Source organism: Capricornis sumatraensis, chromosome 7 (assembly GCF_032405125.1).
Source record: "Capricornis sumatraensis isolate serow.1 chromosome 7, serow.2, whole genome shotgun sequence".
Classification (NCBI taxonomy): Eukaryota; Metazoa; Chordata; class Mammalia; order Artiodactyla; family Bovidae; genus Capricornis; species Capricornis sumatraensis.
In genome coordinates, this window is record NC_091075.1 from 105,968,363 (window position 1) to 105,992,431 (window position 24,069).

Consider the following 24,069-nt stretch of genomic DNA (forward strand, 5'->3'; position numbering starts at 1 on the left):
ACTTACAGAGTTAGGGACAGGTTATACCCAAAAATGTGTAAAAGGTTTTGGAACAGTTAATTAAAAAAAAAAGTTTCCACATAACTGAACTGAAGTGTGTTTCCTCGGCTTTTGAGCTGGACCAAGGGCCGATCCCAGCAGGAATTTAGTGTCTGACTGTAAGCTGTTCAAAGTGCTGGATTTTGAAATTGAATTGGCCTTGTGTCCCAGAGGGCCAGAGCATCTGCCCTGGACCTAAGGTTGCTCCCTGGAAACCCTGTAGAGATGCAGGGGCGGAGGTGAGGGATAGAGCCTGCAGTTGGCTGAGCCTGGCTGTCTTTACCAGCAGCACCTCGAGAAGAACATCACGGCGGGCAGACATGGGAGGGCACCCCAGGAGCCACTCCATCACCAGGCCTTCCTCCCCTGCCAGCCTGGGGGTGTGGGTGAGTTACCTGCAGGCAAGCGAGCTGGGAGCTCGCACCTAAAAGTTTTTTTAATTCATATTTTATCTTATTTATTATAGCCTTATTTTTCTTATACATCATTTTTTCATCTATAAAATGAGTATAATGAAGATTAATACTGTGGGAACTGTTCACTCGCTAAGTTGAGTCTGACTCTTTGTGACCCCATGCACTACAGCATGCCAGGCTTCCCTGTCATTCACCATCTCCTGGAGTTTGCTCAGACCCATGTCCATTGAGTCGGTGATGCCATCCAAACATCTCATCCTCTGTTGTCCCTTTCTCCTCTTGTCCTGAATCTTTCCCAGCATCAGGGTCTTTTCCAATGAGTCAGTTCTTTGCATCAGGTGGCCAAAGTATTGGAGCTTTAGCTTCAGCATCAGTCCTTCCAATGAATATTCAGGACTGATTTCCTTTCGGATGGACTGGTTGGATCTCCTTGCAGTCCAAGGGACTCTCAAGAGTCTCCTTTAGCACTACAGTTTGAAAGCATCAATTCCTTGGTTTTCAGCCTTCGGCATTAGATAGACTGATATGTAGAAGAGAATTAATCGTACTCCATACATCCCCATTCCCTTGGGCCTCCCCATTCGGTCTTTCTTCTGACCACCAGGTAGCCCTCCAGTTTCTTCTCTGTTGATCACCATTTGGATTCAGCGCCCTAAACAAGAGCAGAATCGTCTGGTTGACACATCAGCTGGCCCCTCCCAGGGTTCTTCGACGACTGAGGCAAATGAGTGTCTGAGGCTCTCGTAAACTCTAACAGACTTGCAAGTCAGATTGCTCCCTCCTCTTCCTCCAAGCCTTTCCTTGGCACTTTCTGCCAGGATATAAGTTCTACTGTGGTCTCAAGGTTCCACTGAATCTGACCCTTGATGAGCCATGTGCTGGTAAACTGACTCTGGATGGGAGTTTATCGTTCCTAATTTGTAGCATTTTCCCATTTCCCTCATGTCAGTACCCCTTCCAAGGTCAACCAACTTGATATCACAGCACGTGGGCGCTGAGAGAGGTGTACATGATCAGACCCCCCCCCCCCCGCCCCACTCTGGCTTCACCCCCTCCCAGTGCCAATCCTCACTCTAGGTTTCAGGATCTTACCCTCCAGGCCAGCTCTGTTCCTCAGAGGCCCTGACTCACAATTTCCGTTTTTAGTGTGGTCTTACCTCCTTTAGAACAGGAGATGAAAACTGTAGTTCACTCATGGAGTCAGTGAGCCCAGCCTGAGTACTTAAAGACATTGGGCTCAGGGGTCAGGAGGCTCACTGTCGAGTGCTCAGGGCTCCTGTGATGTGGCTGAGGCCACTGATTCTGTTCTCCTGGCCTCTGTCAAATGGGGCATCTGAACTCAGTGAATTCTCCTTTCAGTGCTGGCCTCCTCTGAGTGGGCTAAGGCAAGCCCCGAGGACATGCTGGTCCCCTCTACTATTATCACCGTGGTCATGAGAGCCGGGGCAGAGTGGACAGGCCTGAGTCCAGGTTGACAGCAGGCTCTGGGGGCTCATGGCAATGAAAGAGAGGAGCAAGGGCAGGCATGTGAGCCAGGGAGCGCAAAGCACCCGCCCTCCGCCCTCGTGGGGGTGGCCGCTGGCCACATGCTGCGCTGAGCCTCTGAGGTGGGGTGCGTTGCGTTGCGGTGGTCGTGCTCCATCCGGCTGTGCTGCACCGGGCTGTGTTGGCTGTGCTGCCATGCCCTGTCGTCACATTCTCATGTTATGTGCCTTCTGTTGTCACAGCACGCTGCTGTGTCACAGATGTGGCCTGTTGCTGTGTTATACTGCAGTGTGTTAGGCTGTGCTGCACTGTGTGACGTTGTGTTTTGTGTGTTATATTATGTTGTTATGTTTATGTGGTTTAAGGGCTTCCCCGGAGGCTCAGTAAAGAATCCACCTGCACTGCAGGAGACCTGGGTTTGATCCCTGGGCTGGGAAGATCCCCTGGAGAAGGGAATGGCTACCCACTCCAGTATCCTTGCCTGGAGAAGCCCATGGACAGAGGAGCCACGGGGTCACAAAGAGTCGGACACGACTAAGCGACTAACACTTGTGTTACCTTGTGTTTTGTTTTGGCAGTAATCTTGTGAGGTAGGCGCTATTATCTCCGTTTTATAGGTATGGAAACGGAGCCTCAGAGATTGTAGCATCTGCTAGACCCATTCATTCATTCCTTGAATATCAGTTTACTGAGCAACCACGACCTCTTCCTTAACCCCTCTCACATTTGCTGAGGGCTTCAGATCTTTGGGGTCTGTTCCCAGATTTTCACCCTCCTGACACCTTGTCCTGCCAGGCTCGGCTGCAGTGTCATGTCCTCACATTTGTGAGCAGCTAGTATGTGTGTGCAGGGTGTGCAGATTGCTATTCTAGGAGAATGGTCTATGTCAACATCCCCCTGGCCCCCAAGCATAGTGCTTCCTTGAATGGACGCATGCAGATGTCCTCGGCAGCCATACACCTCTGCAGACATGTCCCCATCCCCAGCCAGCACGCTCATTCCATCGCCTTGTCTTCATGGCGCTCTCTGACCCTCTGAGAGTGTCTCTGTCCATCTGCTGCCCACAAGCAACCTTCTCCTCCCCTTGGTGGGATGAGCCCCCAGAGTACACCAAGACCAATGGCCAGTGATCAGAGCTCCTTCCAAGAAAGGCTTCATTTCTCCACCCATCTCTGGCTAAGATAGCTGTGCGCTGCAGAGAGCTGCAGGAGCCTCTCTGGGCTTGAAGAGATCGAGGGCTGCCCCCGCCTGCTGGCGATCACTTTCTCACCCATGTTTTCTCCCTACTCCAGCCACAGTCCAAGGCCAGAAAGCCACGCTCCAAGAGCAGAAGCAAGATAGATCTTTTGAAGAAGTGCATTGAAGATAAAATTCAGCTGTTTGAGGAACAGGCTCCCGAAGACCTGGTTGAAAAGGTCAGTGTTTCCCCTGCCACTCATCACAGGGCTGGCCGCTGCCCGGTTTGAGGGCATACAGAATCCTCGGGTGCTGTGAGTATCTGCCTCCATCCTGCACCCGGCTTTCACGCCGTGCTCCTGCACGTGGGCACCATGCTTTTCCTCCTGCTCCTTCTGCCTGGAACACTTTTCCTCTACTTCTCCACCCAGAGGTCTCAGGTGTGTCCTTTGGGCTTCCCCCTGGCTCGGTGCTGAGGGGTTCACTCGTGCTGTTTCCCTCTGTCTCCCGTATATCTTGCCTGCAGCCTGACCTCCCTCTCCAGCTCCCCTTCTTCATCTCTCCAGTGAGGCTTTGGTTTGTCTGTACACCACGTACGACCACATGCTGCTTACCTGTCCTTCCCTCTTCCTGGATTTACCTTTCTGCCTTTCTTTACCTTCAACTTTGTCCTCAGCTGTCCTCAGGTGCCCCTTCTTCCAGGAAGCCTTCCTGGAACACCCACTTTCCCTCTCACCCCTCCCCACCCCTGCCACCCCAACCAGCTCCCTTTCCTGTCCCAGCATGCCTCACGCTGTGCCTTCATCCACTGGGATGCTGAAGGGACCATGATCCCTTGGGTGGTCCCCGCTCTCAGGGATGCACATTCTAGACAGAAAGCCCTTAAAATGCAAGACTGTGGTCAGCGCGGTTAAAGAAATGAATAAGATGCTGTGATAGTGACGGGCAGGGGGATGGTGAGAGGGAAGTAGAATCAGCAGTGGGTCGGAGGGTCAGGTCAGGTGTCTCTGAGGAGGTGACATTTAGGAGTCGACACCACGTTGTCACTGCTGGGGTGCCTGCCACCTCCCCCAGTAAGGGCAGGCGCCCGGAGGAGTGTGTCAGTGAGTGGATGTATGGACCGTATTCTAGAGCTGCTGTTTTTGTTCCTACCTTCTGTCCCACAGGTCCTTTGCCTAAGTTTTAAAAGTATTATTATTTTTTTAATTATTAAAATTTTAGTATTATTCAATTTATTATTTAATTATTATTAAATGAAATAAAATTTAATTATTAAATGAAATGAAATTTAATTATTATTAAATGAAATAAATTTAATTATTATTAAATGAAATAAAATTTAATTATTATTAAAAACTATTATTATTTTTAAACTGTATTTCTCAGAACACAAATGCATCATCTGGCAGAGCCATAGCACCTGCTCTGGCAAGGTCAGGCCCCTTCCCGGTGTGCCAGGTTGCTGATGTCCTATGAGACCAAGTGGTAGCACCCTTATTCCCACTCGTGTACTATTGAGACATGAGACAAAGACTAAGGCAGGTACATGTGGAAATACCATCTGTCTTACTGTTCAAGGCTAATTCAGAAGCTAGAAATTATAAGAGAGCCAAATGGGCTTGCTAAACACCCCAGAATTAAATGGACCAATCTGAGGCATCCCTGGGGTGTCGTGGGGGCAGGCTTCCTGGAGGAGCAGGAATGGGGCTCCAGAGCAGAGCTGAGCCAAGCCTGCCCAGCGGATTCCCAGTTCACCCAGGAGGGGAACAGGAAAGGGGTGGAGTGGGCAGGGGCTACATGGAGGAACTAGCAACATGGCAGGTATGGCAAGACATTTCCCCCAATGCACACTGGTTTGGGACCCACTGTCAGACTTCAGGGGGCTTCCCTGGTGGCTCAGTGGTAAAAGAATCTGCCTGCAGTGCAGCAGTCTCAGGAGACTCGGGTTCAATCCCTGGGTTGGGAAGATCCCCTGGAGGAGAGCATGGCAACCCACTCCATATTCTTGCCTGGAGAATCCCATGGACAGAGGAGCCTGGCATGTTACAATCCATAGGGTCCCAAAGAGTCAGACATAACTGAAGTGACTTAGCATGCATGCATGCACGTCAAACATAAGGTGGATATTGTCGGAGAAGAATAACTTAGGGTTTGGTTTGGTGGGAGTAATGGGTGGTCTGAGGCATAGCCAAGGACACAGTGCAGGTTTGGAGGAGCCCAGAGAGCCTGTAGCCCCATACAAAAGCTGGTTTGCTGGAGTGTGGGGTCTACCAAGGGGGTGTGGGAGCAGATTTGTGGTGGAAGGATCTCAAGTGTTGGCTAGGAAGACAGGCTGCGTCTCATCAGCACTGAAGAAGGAGGAGAGAGACAGTGAAGGACGGGGTTAGAAGTTCCCCAGGTTTCCTGAGCCAGACGCAGCAGCCCACCTTCCCTGAGTTCCCCTGACCCCACGTACATCTACCATTCTAACCTGTTTCTCATTCATTCCATAGGCTTTACCCCTCCTGACTTCCCTAAGAAATAGGAATGATCCATATCCCTATTTTACAGATGTGGAAACTGAGTCTCCAACTGAGTTCACCTGAGTTTCTGTAACTAGGGGGTGGTGGGCCCAACATTTTAAAGCTCTATCTCATCTTCGTCTTCAGGACCGACGGAATATTCTCACAGAACACAGTTATTTCCTGCAGTTGTGCAATGTTGGATGAGCACACTTTGGCGCCCACATCTGTTAAATATAGAGAGAGACAGTAATAGCCCACCAGTTTGTGAGGAGCAGTGGGCTGAAAGGTGCTTTTTACCTTTGGAGTGGGCTCCGTGGCCATTTCTCCCAGTGATGGGGCAGCTCATAGACCACCCGATCCCAGGCTCACAGAGAAAGGCGGCCAAGAGTCACTTGTCAGCTGTGACCTTTCACGACAGGCCATCTTCACAAATGGCTGTTTCAGTGCCAGTAAAATAGGCACTCCCCAGTACGCGGCTTTGATGTTCCTCCCGAAATTGATCGGCCACATCTCAGCATCCAAGCGGCCGTTGTTCAGATTTTTTATTGCAGGGTAATTGCAGAGAAATGACAGCACTTGGGTCGGGGGAGGAGGAGTGTGGTATGCCAACAGCTGAGAGTTGTTTGATCTTGTTTCAGCGCTGGGAAGCCCCTCTAAGCTCGTGCAGCTGTCTAGATGGAGCTAGGGGGTTGTTGACCACTGTCCCAAGACCCATGGTCAATCCCTGGCCTGGCTGGCACCCGGGTGTCCCCAGGGGGACCACGGCTTCACGGCTGGGGCTGCAGAGCAGGCTGGGAGCAGCTGGCGGGCACCCCCTTTCTTAAATAGAATCTGCATCAGATATCCCCCCACCCTCAGCCCCAGATCGCTATGTCCCTGGTTGGGACTCTTCTGTCTGGAAAGGCTGAGGGGATTACCCAAGGTCATGCCATCAGGGAGGGGTTGAGCTGGGGCTTCCAAAAGGCACGTCTGTCTCCATCACCTGTGCCCTTCCTGTCACGGGGCTGGGCTTGTAGTGACTGCAAGGAGGCTTCCGTCTCCCAGCAGGACTTGTTGATCCTCCTCCTGAAATCCCCTCCCTTGCTTCCATCTTTTTTCTTTTCCTTGACCTCCTTGGCTTTCCCCTTTTCCTCGGCCCCTTCACCTCCTCCTGTAAGAAACATTTTGTGGCCTTTTCTCTGGGCCTGGCCCTGTTCTAGGATCCTGCTCTTGAGACGTTCAGTTTTAGATGAGCAGGCAATTGGTGCACAGAGCGTTTAGAAGTTTGCCTCTTTCTTTCACATGAAAGCCCCCCTGACTACCCTGAGCTCTGCCTTGAATGAGGGGAGTGTGACTCATTTGGAAAGAGCTGTGTGACTGATTCAGAGAGGAAAAGAGAGACCAGCAGAGGGATGAATGTTGGCTTCCTACCTGCCCACCTTTTCTGTCCAGTAGAGAGGTTATTAGAGTAAGGTGTTAACTCTGGTCAGAGGAGCTGTCCAGGGTGTCTGGAGTACACCCGTGACCCTCCACAGATACCTGGTCCTTCTGATGGGCTCATTACAAATGCACAGATGCAGACTTTCAACCTGGGAGATGTTGGTGCAGGGGGCGTGTATATTTTAGAATAAGTCAACCAAGTTCCAAAAGAAATCTCTGTTGAGGTTGAACTAAAATTAGAGGCTCACTTGAGAATTGTCTTCTTCTCCAAAAAGTTGGAATGTTTCTTATTTTATGTGGACCTTTTTTTAGGATCTTTAATAGATTTTACATCTGTTTCCATTATATAGGGTGAACCTCCATCTCGATATGCTTGGGACAGTTCCAGTCTCCCCTTCACCCCCATGTCTATTCCCATCAGCTTTCCCTTATACTTTAAGCTTAGGTGACAAATTCTAGGGTCACATATACCTAAGGTCTTGTGTATTCCTTATGGTGATTCCCTGATGTGTTACAGGTTTGGTTGCAATTGTGAATGATGACCTATTTTTAATTATGTTTGGGGCTTATTTTATGCTGTTGTAAAAAAGTGTTACCAATTTTTAACAGTCTTTCCAGACTTCCTTCTTCTGTCTCCAGAGCCACACTGCTGAGTGCAAGTCCTGGCTCTGCCACTTTCTAGCTGTGTGACTTTGAACAAGTTGCTCAACCACTCTGTGTCCTCCCTAGTGTGCTCATCTTCCAAGTGTGATGGCAGACGCACCTACCTCTTGGGATGGTTGTGAGCATGTGTCTGTTGATTCTACTGATTTTTTGCCTAACAATTTTTGTGCTAAGTTGCTTCATTCATGTCCGACTCTTTACAATACTATGTACTGTAGCCTGCCAGGCTCCTCTGTTCATGGGATTTCCCAAGCAAGAATATACTGGAGTGGGTTGCCATTCCCTTCTTCAGGAGATCTTCCTGGAGATCTAGGAGATCCCAGGGATCGAACCAGTGTTTCTTACATATCCTGCACTGCCAGGCAGGTTCTTACCACTAGCACCGCCTGAGAAACCCATAGTAATTCATACTGTATGCAAATAATCACAGTTTCGTAACCTCCCTTCTGATCCTTACACCTCAATTATTTTTCTTATCAGTTTGTGTCCTTGTCTGGTTATTCTATCAATGCTCTCATTTCCATTGGTTGATTTTTCTCTAGATTATGAATCATATTTTCATGCTTCTTTGCACGCATGGTAACTTTTTATTGGATGTTAAACATTGTAGATTCTACATGTTAGGTACTGGCTTTTGTATTTTCTTTATTACTGTTGGAGTTTTGACATGTACATATATTGGGATTCATTTTGTCCTTTCAAGACTTGCCTTATTAGGCTGGGTCCAGAGCTGGCTTTAGTCGAGGGCTAAGGTTATTCCCGCTGCTGAGGCAACACCCTTCTTAGAACTCGACCTGCTGCGTTGGGTGTTATGGGGTCTTTCATTCTGGGTACTGGGAACACAAACTCTTCCTAGCTCTGTGTGAGCTCCAGCAATGGTTCTGCCTCTTATTTCTGATGGTTCTTTCCCCAGCCTGGCATGGGGTTTGTTTTTCAAGCATGCACAGTACTCAGCCAGAGCTTTGAGGTCACTCCTGCAAATCTCTGGATCTCTTCCTCTCTCTGGGCAGCTTCCTCTTCCTTGGAACTCTGCTCCACAGATTCTAGACGCAGTGGCCTCGCAAACTGTGCTTCTGTTTTCTGAAGCTACCGAGACTGCTGGTCTCCCCCTGTGCTTCCCACTACATCCGTTTGGGTCCCAGGAACTGCATTCAGGCTGGAACCTGGAGCGGCCGTGGGGCTCACCTTTGTCTGTTTCCTTTCCTCTCAAGAATCCCAGTCCTGTGCTTCCCATTGTTGAGTCTGAAAACTGTTTCATAACGTGGTTTGTCTAGTTTTTAAAAAAGATTTGTTTGATGTGGACCATTTTTAAAGTCCTTATTGAATTGGTTACAATATTGCTTCTGTTTTGTTTTGGTTTTATGACTGTGAGGCATGTGGCATCTTAACTCCCCCACCAGGGATGGAACCCGCACCCCTTGCATTGGAAGGCGAAGTCGTCACCACCCTGAGGGAAATTATCTACTTGTGGGAAAGCAAATCTGGTTCATGAGTAGATTTGTTTCCCGTTCTTCTGCCATGGCCAGGGCCAGACTTTTTAACTTATCTTTTGGTGACTGATTTTTAATTTTAACAGATCCTTCAAAAAAAAGAAACCTTATCCTTTTGTTATTGGTTTCTACTCTTAGTATGTATTAGAGAACAAAGTGTATATGATAACACGTGTCTGGAATTTACTGAGGGTTACTTGTGGCTTTGTTTGTCCTCAGAAAGGCTGAGAATTTTCTGTTAGATTTGGAGAAAGGAGCACTAGGAGGCAGGCAGGACCCGGACCGTGAGGGGCCTGGAAGACTGCACTGAGAAGCTTGGACCTTTTAGGGGAACATTGTCGGGATTTAGGCACTTTGTAGAGACTCCTTTGCAGGATATATACATTAGTGCTTCTGGAAGTTGGTCTCTGCTGGTTGGTCCTCCTCTCATGACCTCTGCTCTCATTGGCTCTTGGGTTGGGGGCTGTGTCTTAGACTTTCCACTTCTTTTCCTTCTGCTTCTAAGTGTGAGACGGAGGTAAAGTTGCAGTCCCAGCCCCAATCAAGAGCTGGGTTCTTCTCTGGGGACACCAGACACCTCGGCAAGAATAAGGTTCCAAGGTGGGTTTGACTGATGGTCAGAGCTCTTCTCTGCAGGGGTCCATCATGTCAGTGCTGTTACCGTGTCCTGGAGGGCAATCAAGGGAGGCAGCTCAGAGGCACGTGCCCACCTGGTAAAGGGACATTTGAGCATCTACCCTGGGCTTCCCAGGTGGTGCTAGTGGTAAAGAACCTACCTGCCAATGCAGCTTAGACCTGAGAGACACAGGTTTGATCCCTTGATTGGGAAAATCCCCGGGAGAAGGACACGGCAACCCACTCCAGCATTCTTGTGTGGAGAATTCCATGGACAGAGGAGACTGGTGGGCTATAGTGCATGGGGTCACAAAGAGTTGGACAGGACTGAAGCAACTTAGCACACACACACATGCACCTTGAACTTCAGGAGACTCTCAAGAGCTTGGGGCAGTTGATCAGTCTGTAGGGCTGGAAGGCTGCCACTCATAGTGGCCTCTGGCCAAGGTTTTACTTGTGGAATGCCTTGACCAGGACAGAGAACGTGGCTTCTTTCTCCTGCTTTAATGCCTGGGCCAGTCCATAGAGCAGAGTAGAAAACATAGCACAAACTATGTGGCTCATTTTTACTTTCCAGCCATTAGAAATAGATCTATCTAGCTGTCTATGGAGCTGTTTCTCTGTGTTCATCTATCTATCTATGTCTATCTGTTATCTCTATGTCCATCTATCATCTGTCTATCATCTCTGCTTTTTTACTTAACCCTGGAATTTCAAAATTTTTCGTATCAGTACATGACAGTTTCCTCGTTGCTTTTTTCTTCAGTATAGCATTTCATGATATGAATGAACCCTACATGACTTAACTGATGCTCAGTTAAAAGACATTTAGGTTCTTCTCAGTCTCTTGATATTTCAAATGATCTTGGAACCTCTGTGTGTATCCCACACCCCTCTGTAGTAAATCGAGTAGAGCGACTCTTACTATTTCCATTTCACAGGTAAGAATACTGAAACTCAGAAAGGTGGAGAGGCCTGTCCAAGATCACATAGCTGTGGAGTGGTGGAATAAAGCCTAAAGCACAGGTCTCTTGATGCTCATTTCTTTGTTCTATTAGCCAATTTTTATTTGATAGATCCAGAAATGAAGACTATTTCAGTTCATATTTGGTGTGTTCTGTTGCTGGTTTTGCACAGAGTATATCCGTCTAGTCAAAGCTATGGTTTTTCCAGTGGTCATGTATGGATGTGAGAGTTGGACTATAAAGAAAGCTGAGCACCGAGGAATTGATGCTTTTGAACTGTGGTGTTGGAGAAGATTCTTGAGAGTCCCTTAGACTGCAAGGAGATCAAGCCAGTCAATCCTAAAGGAAATCAATCCGGACTATTCATTGGAAGGGCTGATGCTGAAGCTAAAGCTCCATTACTTTGGCCACCTGATGTGAAGCAATGACTCATTGGAAAAAACCCTGATCCTGGGAAAGATTGAAGGCAGGAGGAGAAGGGGATGACAGAGGATGAGATGGTTGGATGGCATCACTGATTTGATGGACATGAGTTTGAGCAAGCTCCAGAAATTGATGATGGACAGGGAAGCCTTGCATGCTGCAGTCCATGGGGTCGCAAAGAATCAGACACAACTGAGTGGTTGAACTGAACTGATATACAAATTTCTCAAATATATCTTTGGGCTTCCCTGGTGGCTCAGATGGTAAAGAATCTGCCTGCCATGCAGGAGACCTCATATATATCTTTAGGGACATTCAAATATAAATGAAAATGGCAAGACTGTATTTTCTGCTCACCCATGATTTCTGGTATTGTCTTAATGATGCCCTCTGTCTTTGTGCCGTGTCTGCCACATAACCATTCACCCATTCATTATTCATTCACTGTTTCCAGGTTTCAGAATATGCCATGCTTGCACACTTCATTAGCAATCCCTTCATCAGGAGTGAAACTCCTGCACGGCAATCGGCCATGCACCCCAGTGTGTTTCTGCAGCAGCCTCAGCAATTATGCAGAGGTGACTGGAGCAGGAACAGCTTCTGTCAGCAATAGCTCCTCACATACCTGTCATTTCAAAAGTGACTGGAGCTTAAGCATGAGAATAATGTGCTTTTTCAGATGACCTGACAAGAGAGAAAATTGATGGTGCAGGTCCTTATAAAGCTTGGGAGAAGGAAAAAAAAAAAAAAAGTACTTTGGAAGGGAAAATCCATTCATCCACCTACAAAGACCGGGAAAGCCTCCAGATGGTTCTCTTCCTGTCTGCTCTTGACCCTGTTTTACCCCTCAAGGCAGAGTCTGTCAGAGTCATCTCCCTGAAGCACCAGTTTAAGGGAATTTCCTTGTTTTTAATTTCTATCTTATATTGAAGTACAGTTGATTAACAGTATTGTGTTAGTTTCAGGTGTATACAACAAAGTGATTCAGTGATATGCATACATGTCTATTCTTGGTAAATTCTTTTCCCATTTAGGTTATTACAAAATATTGAGCAAAGTTCCTAAGAGAAGCTTCATAGGTTCCCACTGCTCCGAAACAAAGCCTAGATTCCTGAGCATTACATTCAAGACCTTACAAACAGTCTTCAGCTTACCTTTCCAGTCTTTCATTCTACTTCTACTTTTCTCATACCAAAATGTTGTCATGGTTATCTTTGGATAGTTTGGTTGTAGTAACATTTTTCTACATCGTCCATTCTAAAATTTCACTTTTCATTTTTATCAAACTTATGCATGCATGCATCCTTTTAAAAAGTCATGTAACTCTATGAGTTTTGTGCCTCCCAAAAAGCAGCCCTCTCAGCCACACACACACACATTTGCAAATCCCCAGGAGGTAACAACTTGTAATTTTTCAGTTTGATCTTCTGGTGTTTACCTCCATATCGTTAAATACCATGCTTGTCTTCCTGTTTCTTTTGGGTATTTTGTCTGTTTCTGTTGTCTGTTTCGGGTATTATCTATTCACTTTTCTTTGTAGAAGATAAGATATAGCTGTCTTTCTTCTATCATCGTGCAACACGTGAGCCCTTCCTATTCTCCCCCATATTCAATCCAGATAGATCTGTATTTAAGGTTTCTATTACTATGATTATTTAAAAAGTATCCACATCTGAGCCATATAAAAACAGATTTATTTTTTTCCTATATAACTTTTAGTTTTTTCTGGAGTCATTATTGTCCTTTGGTTTCTTTTTCTTTGGTTACCTTTCTATGTACTTATCACTAATTCAATCACTTCTTGGTGGATGGCCAAATATCCTATCAAGACCATCACACAAGTCATGTCATCTATTAATTCCATCTTCTTGAGGACATCTCTCTCTGTGCCTCTGGAGAGCTGTGCTCCAAAGCAGGCATTGGCCTCTGTACTTCATGCACAGCTGCCATCTTGAGGTCATGCTACGAATTCCCTTCACCCTTCTCTTTCCTGATATGTTCCTTTAATGAAATACAGTCAGTTCAGTCACTCAGTTGTGTCTGACTCTTTGCGACTCCATGGACTGCAGCATGCCAGGCTTCCCTGTCCATCACCAAGCCCCAGAACTTGCTCAAACTCATGTCCATCAAGTCAGTGATGCCATCCAACCATCTCATCCTCTGTCATCCCCTTCTCCTCCTGCCTTCAATCTTTCTCAGCATCAGGGTCTTTTCCAATGTCAGTTTTTTGAATCAGGTGGCCAAAGTATTGCAGCTTCAGCTTCAGCATCAGCCCTTCCAATGAATATTCAAGACTGATTTCCTTTAGGATGGACTGGTTGGATTTCCTTGCAGTCCAAGGGACTCTCAAGAGTCTTCTCCAACACCACAGTTCAAAAGCATCAATTCTTTGGCACTCAGCTTTCTTCACAGTCCAACTCTCACATCCATACATGACTACTGGAAAAACCATAGCTTTGGACTAGACAGCCCTTTGCTTTTGAATATGCTATCTAGGTTGGTCATAGCTTTTCTTCCAAGGAGCAAGCATCTTTTAATTTCGGCTGCAGTCACCATCTGCAGTGATTTTGGAGCCCAAAAAATAAAGTCAGCCACTGTTTCCATTGTTTCCCCATTGAAATATATCCTGTACTAGTTTCCAAGGAAAGGACACATGGAGGATTTAATATTGTAAAATTTTGCAAGACTGAAAATGTTTCCTTCTGCCCCATAATTGATGGATAATTTGACCCATCTTGGAATTCTGGAATATGTTCGTGACTAATTTTGATGATTTACTCCTGGTCTTTAATCTGCCTTTGTAGATCTCTAATTATTCAGAGGTCAGACCGTTTATCTATCTTTCTTTCTTTTTTTTTTTTTTTACTAATTTCCTTCTCTTTGTTCTTCTGCTTTACATTCTGGGGAACATCTTAAGTTTTATTTTTCAAACCTTTGAGTTGTATGTTTTTTTAATTTTATTTATTTATTTATTTTGGCTGTTCTGAGTCTTCTTTGCTGGGTAGGTTTTCTCTGGTTGTGGCGAATGGGGGCCACTCTCTAGTTGTGGCACCCGGGCTGCTTATTTCAGTGGCCTCTCTTGTGGGGCACTGGCTCTACAGCATGAACTCAGTCATTATGGCCCACGGCCCAGTTGCCCTGCAGCGTGTGAGATCCTCCTGGACCAGGGACTGAACCCATGTCCCCCGAATTGGTAAGCAGATTCCTCACCATTGAGCCACCAGGGAAGCCCTTGAATTTTTATTTATATTTTTAATTTTAATTTTTTCAAGAGCTTTTTTTGCCCTCTCTCAACACTCTCTTCTTAAAGAAAGAACATTCTCTTGTTGTTTTAAGGCTTCTATAGCTCTTATATCTCTCTGAGAACATTCATTTTTTAGGTTTTTTTTTTTCAATTCCTGCATATTTATTGCTACCTCTACATTCATTAAAGTTTTCCCAGGAAAGTGGCCATCCTTCGTGGTCTACTCATGTTTAAGAGTGAAGTACTTAAAAGCTGCTTGGAGTCTCTGAGCTGTAACTGGGGTTTGCAAACTGTGACCTTCACTCTGGTGTGATTGGGCTGAACCATGAACTTGGAGAACTCCCAACAACAGTAGTTTTAGAATTTTTCTAAAGTCTGGTTAGAGTTCCCAGAGAAGACAAGTCTCCTGCCTTGCTGCACATGTCAGGAGCCAAATGAGGGAAGAGGACTGAGATTTTTAGTAGTCAGTAGGTAAAGCTTCACTTGAGTAGAATAGCCTTAAATAGCCTTAAGTAGAATGGTAGATGCATGTTATAAATCTACTGTCTCTCACCAGGAATCTCAATGGTTAATATTTTTCTCCATTGTGTGTGTTTTATAATTAGAAATGAAGAAATTTCCTAAAGGAGGAAAGAAAATTCTCAGTATTATAAGCTATTGTCTTTTATCTTTAGAGCAACCCAAAGGCAGCTCTATTTAACTGATTACAGTAATGATAGTGAAAATAATAGCAGCAGTAAGAATATGGCAGCTACTGTTTATTAGGGGCTTAAACCACAGACTATACTAGACATTGTCACCTATTATCTTATTGTTTGCTTTACACATACAAAACCAAGACTCAGAGAAGTTAAGCAATTTGTTTAGGTCACATAGCTACTTCGGTGGTAAGAGTTCATAAAGGACTACAGATCATCCATAAGCAAAACTACACTGACTGGTTTAATCAAGCCCACTGGCCTCCAAAGTCAAATTAATCTGTTTGAGATTTTTGCACTTTAATGATCTAGATGATGGGATGGGTGGAAATGTCTTTCCAGGCATAGAAATCGACTTTTCTATCTTAAGTAATGATGTTTATTTAGCAGGGTGCTATTTCATTCAACAAATATGAACAACACACCATTACTGAGTCCACCCCCTTCTTGATGCGAGATAAAGGAGAAAGTCTTAAATTTTGAATCCATCCAGAAGAGCATGATGTAGACTGACCTGCTTTGGGAAGTGGCCAGCCACTCAAATAGGAGTGAATGCTTATATTTAAATAGTGTTTCATCAACATCTCCTCCCAGCATTTGGTTATAAAATTCCTGATGTGACTCCTTTCTGACCTCTGGCTTTCCTTTCTCTTTGCTGGTGACATCCTGGCCTCTTTCCATTCCTTGCCCACTTCTCTCCAAGAAGGGTGCTATCTGATTGGTGGTATTAAAGAAGGAACTGAGCTTCCCCCTCTCTTTAGAAGCCTGCCTGCCTGCAGGAAGCCCCAATTCTCTGACCATGATGTGATGAGCTTAGGGGGGGAAGCTGGTTAGTTGGGGGAGTGTCCACTCCTTTGTAAACTCATCTGAGCCACATTCTCCAATCTAGTTTTCATCAATATTAAAGCTGACATTTGGTGTCTGGCTGGCTCACCCATGCATCCAGTTGTATTTGTTTCCAAACTTATGCAAGGAGGAGGGGTGTGATGTCTTGAACTCCTTAGAGTCCCAGTAATTCTCTGCTGATTGACAGGTTGATTTTATTTTGCGATAAAGGACATCAGAGAGAGCATAGAAGAAACTCCTTCAAAATGCACATTCTGTCAGGGAAACTAGGAAATTGTTTGAGCTTCACATTTAAAATAAGAGTATTTAGCAGCATACTGTTTTGGAAGTGAATTTTTATTACTTTAGGTAGCTTGAATATTTAATTAAATCTGTCATTAATACTTCATAGAAATGCAAATCTGTATCTTTTCCCAGGAGTTCTTTTAGACAAGGATGAAAGCCCCCTTTGGAGGCACATTCTCATGGTGCTGGAATTAACAAATTAAGTTTTCCAAGAAGAAAGAAATAGGTTGTTAAAGAATTTTTCTTTTCTTAATTTCACTGTCCAAGTTGTTCTTGCAGTATATACAAAAGGCTTTACACTTATCCTCCATTTTAGGAATAACTTTGCATACATAGGGCTTCCCTTGTGGCTCAACTGGTAAAGAATCCGCCTGCAATGTGGGAGACCTGGGTTCGATCCCTGGGTTGGGAAGATCCCCTGGAGAAGAGAAAGGCTACCCATTCTGGCCTGGAGAATTCCATGGACTGTATAGTCCATGGGGTCGCAAAGAGTTGGACACGACTGAGCAACCTTCACTTTTGCATAAATAAAATGAGATATCCCTCCTGGCCACCTCACTGTACCCTGCGTGTCTCCAGGGGACTAGACCTTATAGCTTACTGGGGCCGTTACCTGTTCAAAGGCAGGGAAGATTGAAATCACATGGAGGAAACGTGAAAATTTAGGTCATGGCAGGTGTGTCATGAGGGGACCTTTCATCCTTTTCTTATTTATCTCCCATCACTCACATTTTTCCTTTTGAAGAACTTCAGAAAGCTTTCCATAGCCCCCTTTCTATTGCCTCCAGAGAAAGGCTACCTACTTTCACCTGGTGGTGAGGGCCTCTGTGCTGTGGTCTCTGTCTGACCTCTATGACCTTATCTCCCACTTTTCCTCTCAATTTTGGTCTGATTCACCCTCTCACTAATCCTATAGGGACCCCGTGCATTCCAGCCTCAGTGCCTCTGGTTTGCTGGTCCCTCTTCCTGAATGCCTGGGTCCTTCAATATCCAGCTCAAATGCCGAGGTCGTCACAACTTTCCCCTCTCCCTTCCCCTTCTCCATCCTCTCAACTATCGTAGCCCTATATAAAGACCTCCTTTATGGCACCAACCATGTGCCTGCATGCTCAGTCACTTCAGTCCTGTCTGAACCTTTGTGACCCCATGGACCAGACTCCTCTGTCCTTGGGATTCTCCAGGTAAGAATACTGGAGTGGGTTGCCATGCCCTCCTCCAGGGGATCTTCCCAACCCAGGGACTGACCTCTATCTCCTGTATTGCAGGCGGAGTCTTTGCCACTGAGCCACCAGGGGAGCCTGGCACCAACCATGTCCTACCTTTAATAATAAAATTAAAATGAACAATAAACAACAACTGCTAACCATCATTGAACACTCCAATGTGTCAGGCACTGTTATAGTCAATTAAAAATAGTGGATTATTTAATAATCAAAATAATTCTACTCATTTTGCTTTGGGCCAAGACTGAATTTGGAGAAGGAAATGGCAACCCACTCCAGTATTCTTGCCTGGAGAATCCCATGGACAAAGGAGCCTGGCGGGCTACAGTCTGTGGGGTCACAAAGAGTAGGACACGACTGAGCAACTAACACACACACAAGACAGAATTAAAGCATCAAATTATCCCCTCACCTAAAACACAAAAAGGAATGAACAAAATATATGAAACAATCGTTTTTTGAAAACACTGGTTATTGTTCAGACGATCAGTCATGTCTGACTCTTTGCGACCCCATGGACTGCACCATGCCAGGCTTCTCTGTCCATCACCAATTTCCAGAGTTTGCTCAAACTCATGTCCATTGAGTCAGTGATGCTATCTAACCATCCCATTCTCTGTTGTCTCCTTCTCCTCCTGCCCTCAATCTTTCCCAGCATAAGGGTCTTTTCTAATGAGTCAGCTCTTCACATTAGGTGGCCAAAGTATTGGAGCTTCAGCTTCAGCATCAATCCTTCCAATGAATATTCAGGAATGATTTCCTTTAGGATTGACTGGTTTGATCTCCTTGCAGGCTAAGGGACTCTCAAGAGTCTTCTCCAACAACACAAGTTCAAAAGCATCAGTTCTTAGGTGCTCAGCTTTCTTTATAGTCCAACTCTCACATCCATACATGACCACTGGAAAAGCCATAGCTTTGACTAGACGGACCTTTGTCAGCAAAGTAATGTCTCTGCTTTTTAATATGCTGTCTAAGTTGGTCATAGCTTTTCTTCCAAGGAGCAAGCATCTTTTAACTTCATGGCTGCAGTCACCATCTGCAGTGATTTTGGAGCCCGAGAGAATACAGTCTGTCACTGTTTCCCTTGTTTCCCTATTAATTTGCCATGAAATGATGGGACCAGATGCCATGATCTTAGTTTTCTGAATGTTGAGTTTTAAGCTATTTTTTTCACTCTCCACTTTCACCTTCATCAAGAGGCTTTTTAGTTCCTCTTCACTTTCTGCCATAAGGGTGGTGTCATCTGCGTATCTGAGGTTATTGATATTTCTCCCAGCAATCTTGATTCCAGCTTGTGCTTCATTCAGCCTGGCATTTTTCATGATGTACTCTGCATATAAGTTAGGGTAAAGCCCTGATATACTCCTTCCCCAGTTTGGAACCAGTCCATTGTTCCATGTCTGGTTCTAACTGTTGCGTCTTGACCTAGACAATAATCAAAAGTGATCCCTGAGATACAGGAAACCAACTGAATTGAGCCTATGATCTGGTTGCAGATCACCAGGCAGATGGCTGTCCAGCTGGTGCTCCAAACCAGGAAGGAGTGGGGTCTAGTAACATCCTTTTGATAACAAGACTTCATGTTTCCTCCGAGCAGGGAAATGAAGTTCTCAAAAAGCAGACATGTCCCTTTGCTGACCAAGGTCTGTATAGTTCAAGTTGTGGTTTTTCTAGTAGTCATGTGTGGATGTGAGAGTTGGACCATAAAGAAGGCTGAGTGCCAAAGAATCGATGCTTACAAATTGTGATGTTGGAGAACACTTTTGAGAGTCCCTTGGACTGCAAGGAGATCAAACCAGTCAGTCCTAAGGAAATCAACCCTGAGTATTCATTGGAAGGACTGAAGCTGAAACTCCAATACTTTGATCACCAGATGGAAAGAGTTGACTCACTAGAAAAGACCTGGGAATGATTGCAGGCTGGAGGAGAAGGGGGTGACAGAGGATAAGATGGCTAGATGGCATCACCAACTCAATGGACATGAGTTTGTGCAAACTCTGAGTGATAGTGAAGGATAGGGAAGCCTGGCATGCTGCAGGCCATGCAGTCACAAAGAGCTGGACACAACTTATCGGCTGAATAATAACAACTTGCAGAGGAACTGTTTCATGCTGTGGTTCTGCATGTTATTGCCTCTGGTCCCTGATAATAGTGGGCTGTTTTGTGAGCTAAATATGCAGGTCTCCACAGTGTGTCTTGAAGAACTAGTTTCCTTTGTCATTCTTCCTTCTCCAGGGCCTGTGGCCAGGACCACCTCTCCAAGAAGCCTTTGAAATTACCCTCAGCATAATTTTCTTTTCCAGCCAACAACACCCAAAGTATACTATTTTCTTCTTTGGGGCACTTTTTCCCTCCTCCCTGTGGCAGAGTTTTTTTCTGAAGGACAGATCATATAGGTGAAATCTGAGCCTTTCAAGCTGGGACTTGCTCTCCTCTGAAGCACACACAATGGGGACAAGAAAATTGTACAGACATGGGAGAACCCAGGGCATCATCTTCTGCCAGCCTCTACATCAGGAAAATATGCCAACTACTTTAAAACCTCTAAATACAAACACGTGACTCTTAAAAATAGGTTACGCGACAGGAAAAAATGTTTCACAAACATTTTTTCAATTTTTTTTGGTGGTAAAATATACATAACATGAAATGTGGCATCTTAACCATTTTCTCAGTGTCCAGTTCAGTGGTGTTAAGTACATTAACATTGTGCACAACCATTAACATCATCCATCCCCAGAAATTTTTTGTCTTCCCAAAATGAAACTTTGTCCCCATTAAGCACTAACTCCCACTGCTCCTCTCCCCAGCCTTTGGCGACCACCATCCTATGTTCTGACCCTATGAACTTGACTGTTCTAGGAGACTCATATAAGCAGAATCCTATGGGATTCATGCATTTGTGACTGGTTGATTTCCCTGTCATCCACACTGTAGCATCTGCTTGAATTTACTTCCTTTTCAAGGCTGTATAATATCCCATCATGTAGATAAGGAGCCTGTTCTGTTTATCCATCCATCTGTTGAGGAGCATTTGGATTGCTTTGACTTTGGGCTACTGGGAATATAATTCCATAAACCATTAAAGGTGAAATTAAGGGCCTCATCGAGATATGGTGCTTATGCAGGCTACTGTGGGGGTTGTGCTTTAGCTTCCCGGGCAGGGGAGTGGAATGTATACTTACCCTTAGGGGCTCAAGTGGTGAAATCAGAGAGTTGAGTTGCATGAGCTCAGTCATGTCTGACTCTGTAACCCCATGGCCTGTAGCTCACCAGGCTCCTCTATCATGGAATTCTCCAGGTGAGAATACTGGAGTGGGTTGCCATTTCCTCCTCCAGGGAATCTTCCCGACCCAGAGATCAAATCCGGGTCTCCTATATTGCAAGCAGATTCTTTACCATCTATTAGACTGTGTTCTCTGTAGCAGGTTTTCTAGAGAAAGTGTAAGAGGTAGTGATGTGGAGAAAAAAATGTAGAGATGCTGGAATGAACAAATTATTCATACTTAGTTGAGTGAAGGATTCTTTCATTTAGAATTTCTTCTGAGTCCTTCAGATGCTAAGGTCCTCCCCCAGAGGAGTTTTGTTCTGCTGGTGCCAACTGGGAAGAGGAGCTTGAGAGATGAAGGAAACACAGAGAAGGGGACGATAGATATGCAAAGTGAAGTGAAGTCGCTCAGTCGTGTCTGACTCTTTGCGACCTCATAGACTGTAGCCTAACAGGCTCTTCTGTGTATGGGATTTTCCAGGCAAGAATACTGGAGTGGGTTGCCATTTCCTTCTCCAGGAGATCTTCCCAACCCAGGGATTGAACCCAGGTCTCCCCAATACTTACTTAGTTGAGTGAAGGATTCTTTCATTTAGAATTTCTTCTGAGCCCTTCAGGTGCTAAGGCCCTCCCCCAGAGGAGTTTTGTTCTGCTGGGGTAAACAGTACGGTGCCAACTGGGAAGAGAGACTTGAGAGAGGAAGGAAACACAGAGAAGGGGGCGATAGATATGCAAAGTGAGGATGCTTCAAAGTGGCTCCTTGGGAACCAGAGATGCAGAGAACAAACGGGAGGGTTTCCGGAGGACGAGGATGCATGGCATTTGAATCATAGCAAAGAGTTTGGATTTGTGGATGCAAGGAGCCTGGTGGGCAGGGCATGAGCCATCACGGGTATGGAAGTCTAGGTGTGGGGTGGTGGTGGTGAAACAGACCAGCTGTACCTTAGCCTGGATGGGGGTGGGAAGGGCTTGGAGACCTTGTTAGGAAGACTGAACTTTCATCCTGTAGGATGGGGAAGCTTGAAGGGTTTTGCCCTGGAGAGCAACACAGTTCAGTTTCCCTCCAAGAATGATAAATGTGGAATGAACAGCTAGATTCCAAAAGCCCTGCAGTGACCGTCTTTATGAGCGGAGGTGCCCTTGCTGTCTTAAATTGCATGCTGAGATTCCAGTACTGTTGCTTCTAACTCTTGAGACCTTCCTCAGGGTCCTGACTGGATGACTGGCTGCCTACCTGCACCGATACAAATATCACCGATACCGGCTGCTGTTTGTAAGCTGCAGGTTCTATCCTCTGCCCTCCCCTTACTTACGGCTCTCTGATCTCTGGCTGGCCCCTCCCAGGTCCGAGGAGAATTGCTTCGGGAGAGAGTGCAGCAGCTGGAGGCCCAGGAGGGACTCTTTGCCGAGTCCCTCGTCTCCCTGCAGTTTCAGAAGGCGGCGAGGATGGCCAGAACCCTGTGGGCGTACACCGCCCTCCTGAGCATCCAGGACCTGCTTCTGGAGGAGCTGAGCGCATCGGAGACTCTGACCAAGTCAGCCTGCATGCAGATTCTGGAGTCACACAGCCCGGTGAGTGCAGGACCCAGGAAGGAAAGGATGCCCGCTACAGTGCACCCCTCAGTGGTTCTTTCTGGTGACTGCCTCCATTTCTCCCACCATCGGATGGATGATCCGCCGTCCTGTCTCTGCCAAGGGGTCCTGGGGAGGGCTGAGTGAGGTAACTTACGTGGGAGGCTGGTGCACTGTTGCTGCCCAAGGCTCCTCTATTTCATTGCCTTCAGAAAGCAAACCTTTTAAATATTAGCATTTTTAACATCTGGGAACCTGGGATTCCTCTTGCAGCCAGCAGCTGTTTGTTTCTTTGAGAGTGCTATGAAAAGTAGAGAGAGAAATGGCAACCCACCCCAGTATTCTTGCCTGGAGAATCCCATGGACACAGAATCCTGGTAGGTTCCCAGCCCATGGGATCCCAAGAGTCAGACACGACCTAGCAACTAAACCACCACCACAATGAAAAGTAGCTGTGTAGCTTTCAATGAGGGCTTCCCAGGTGGCACCAGTAGTAAAGAACCCACCTGCCAATGCGGGAGATATGAGATGCATGTTGGATCCATGGGTTGGGAAGATCCCCTGGAGGAGGGCATGGCAACCCACTCCACTGTTCTTGCCTGGAGAATCCCATGGACAGAGCAGCCTGGTGGGCTACAGTCCATGGGGTCACAAAGCATTGGACATGCCTAAAGCAACTTAGCTGGAGAAGGCAATGGCACCCCACTCCAGTACTCTTGCCTGGAAAATCCCATGAACGGAGGAGCCTGGGAGGCTGAAGTCCATGGGGTCGCTAGGAGTCGGACACGACTGAGCGATTTCACTTTCACTTTTCACTTTCACGCATTGGAGAAGGAAATGGCACCCACTCCAGTGTTCTTGCCCGGAGAATCCCAGGGACGGGGGAGCCTGGTGGGCTGCCGTCTCTGGGGTTGCCCAGAGTCGGACATGACTGAAGCAACTTAGCAGCAGCAGGAGCAAAGCAACTTAGCACAGCTTTCAGTGAAGGGTGCCTTAGATGTTATGAAGTATTGGATTTTTTATTTTCAAAATTTTAATTATTACCATTATTTCTACATGCTGTATGTTTTCAAGGTATGGGAGGTATATTCATAACACAAAAGCTAGCGACGTGACTGCTTTGAGGACTAATTTTAGTTCCTGTATGTATTATTATAATAGTCACCTAAATGGAACTCACATTTATTGAGTGCCGTGTGTGTGGCAGGAGAGCACTAACGAGCTGTGTGAAATGGGCATGCTCTCATTTAAGCATTAATAATTCTTTACTCAATCATGCATCTTAAGATGATCGTTTAAGCATGATTAATAATAAGTTGCAATTTTATGCCTTTTGGCAATTATGCTTTTTGTCAGACATTATGTCAGTTAATCATTGAGCCATGCTGTGAACTCGGTAGTGTTTCTGTGCCCAATTCTCAAGTAAAGAAATGAGATTTGGGCAAGTGGCAGGTCAAGCTTTTTCCAAGGTTTTTCCAAGTTTTTCCAAGGTCCACAGAGCTCATAAGTATTATTTTCTGACTTTAGCCCCTGGGTCATGTCCACAGATATCTCAGTTGATCCCGTCGATGGAGGTTCCCATTGCTTCACAGAAAATCATAAATAACATTGGACTCTGAAGCATGTGTGCTTGGTTGCTCTGTCGTGTCCGACTCTTTGTAACCCCATGGACTGTAGCCCGCCAGGCTCCTCTGTCCATGGGATTTCCCAGACAAGAATACTGGAGTGGATTGCCATC

General features: G+C 45.9%; 1 protein-coding gene across 1 annotated transcript in view; it reads left to right on the plus strand.

The window, feature by feature from the left end:
• EVC2 (EvC ciliary complex subunit 2) overlaps positions 1 to 24,069 on the plus strand; it is a 142,424-nt gene that overhangs the window by 96,468 nt on the left and 21,887 nt on the right. Inside the window, exons 14-15 of the mRNA XM_068975462.1 lie at positions 3,233 to 3,355; positions 22,104 to 22,331. Coding sequence (XP_068831563.1) covers positions 3,233 to 3,355; positions 22,104 to 22,331 — 351 coding nt within the window. The remainder of the gene's footprint in view (positions 1 to 3,232; positions 3,356 to 22,103; positions 22,332 to 24,069) is intronic.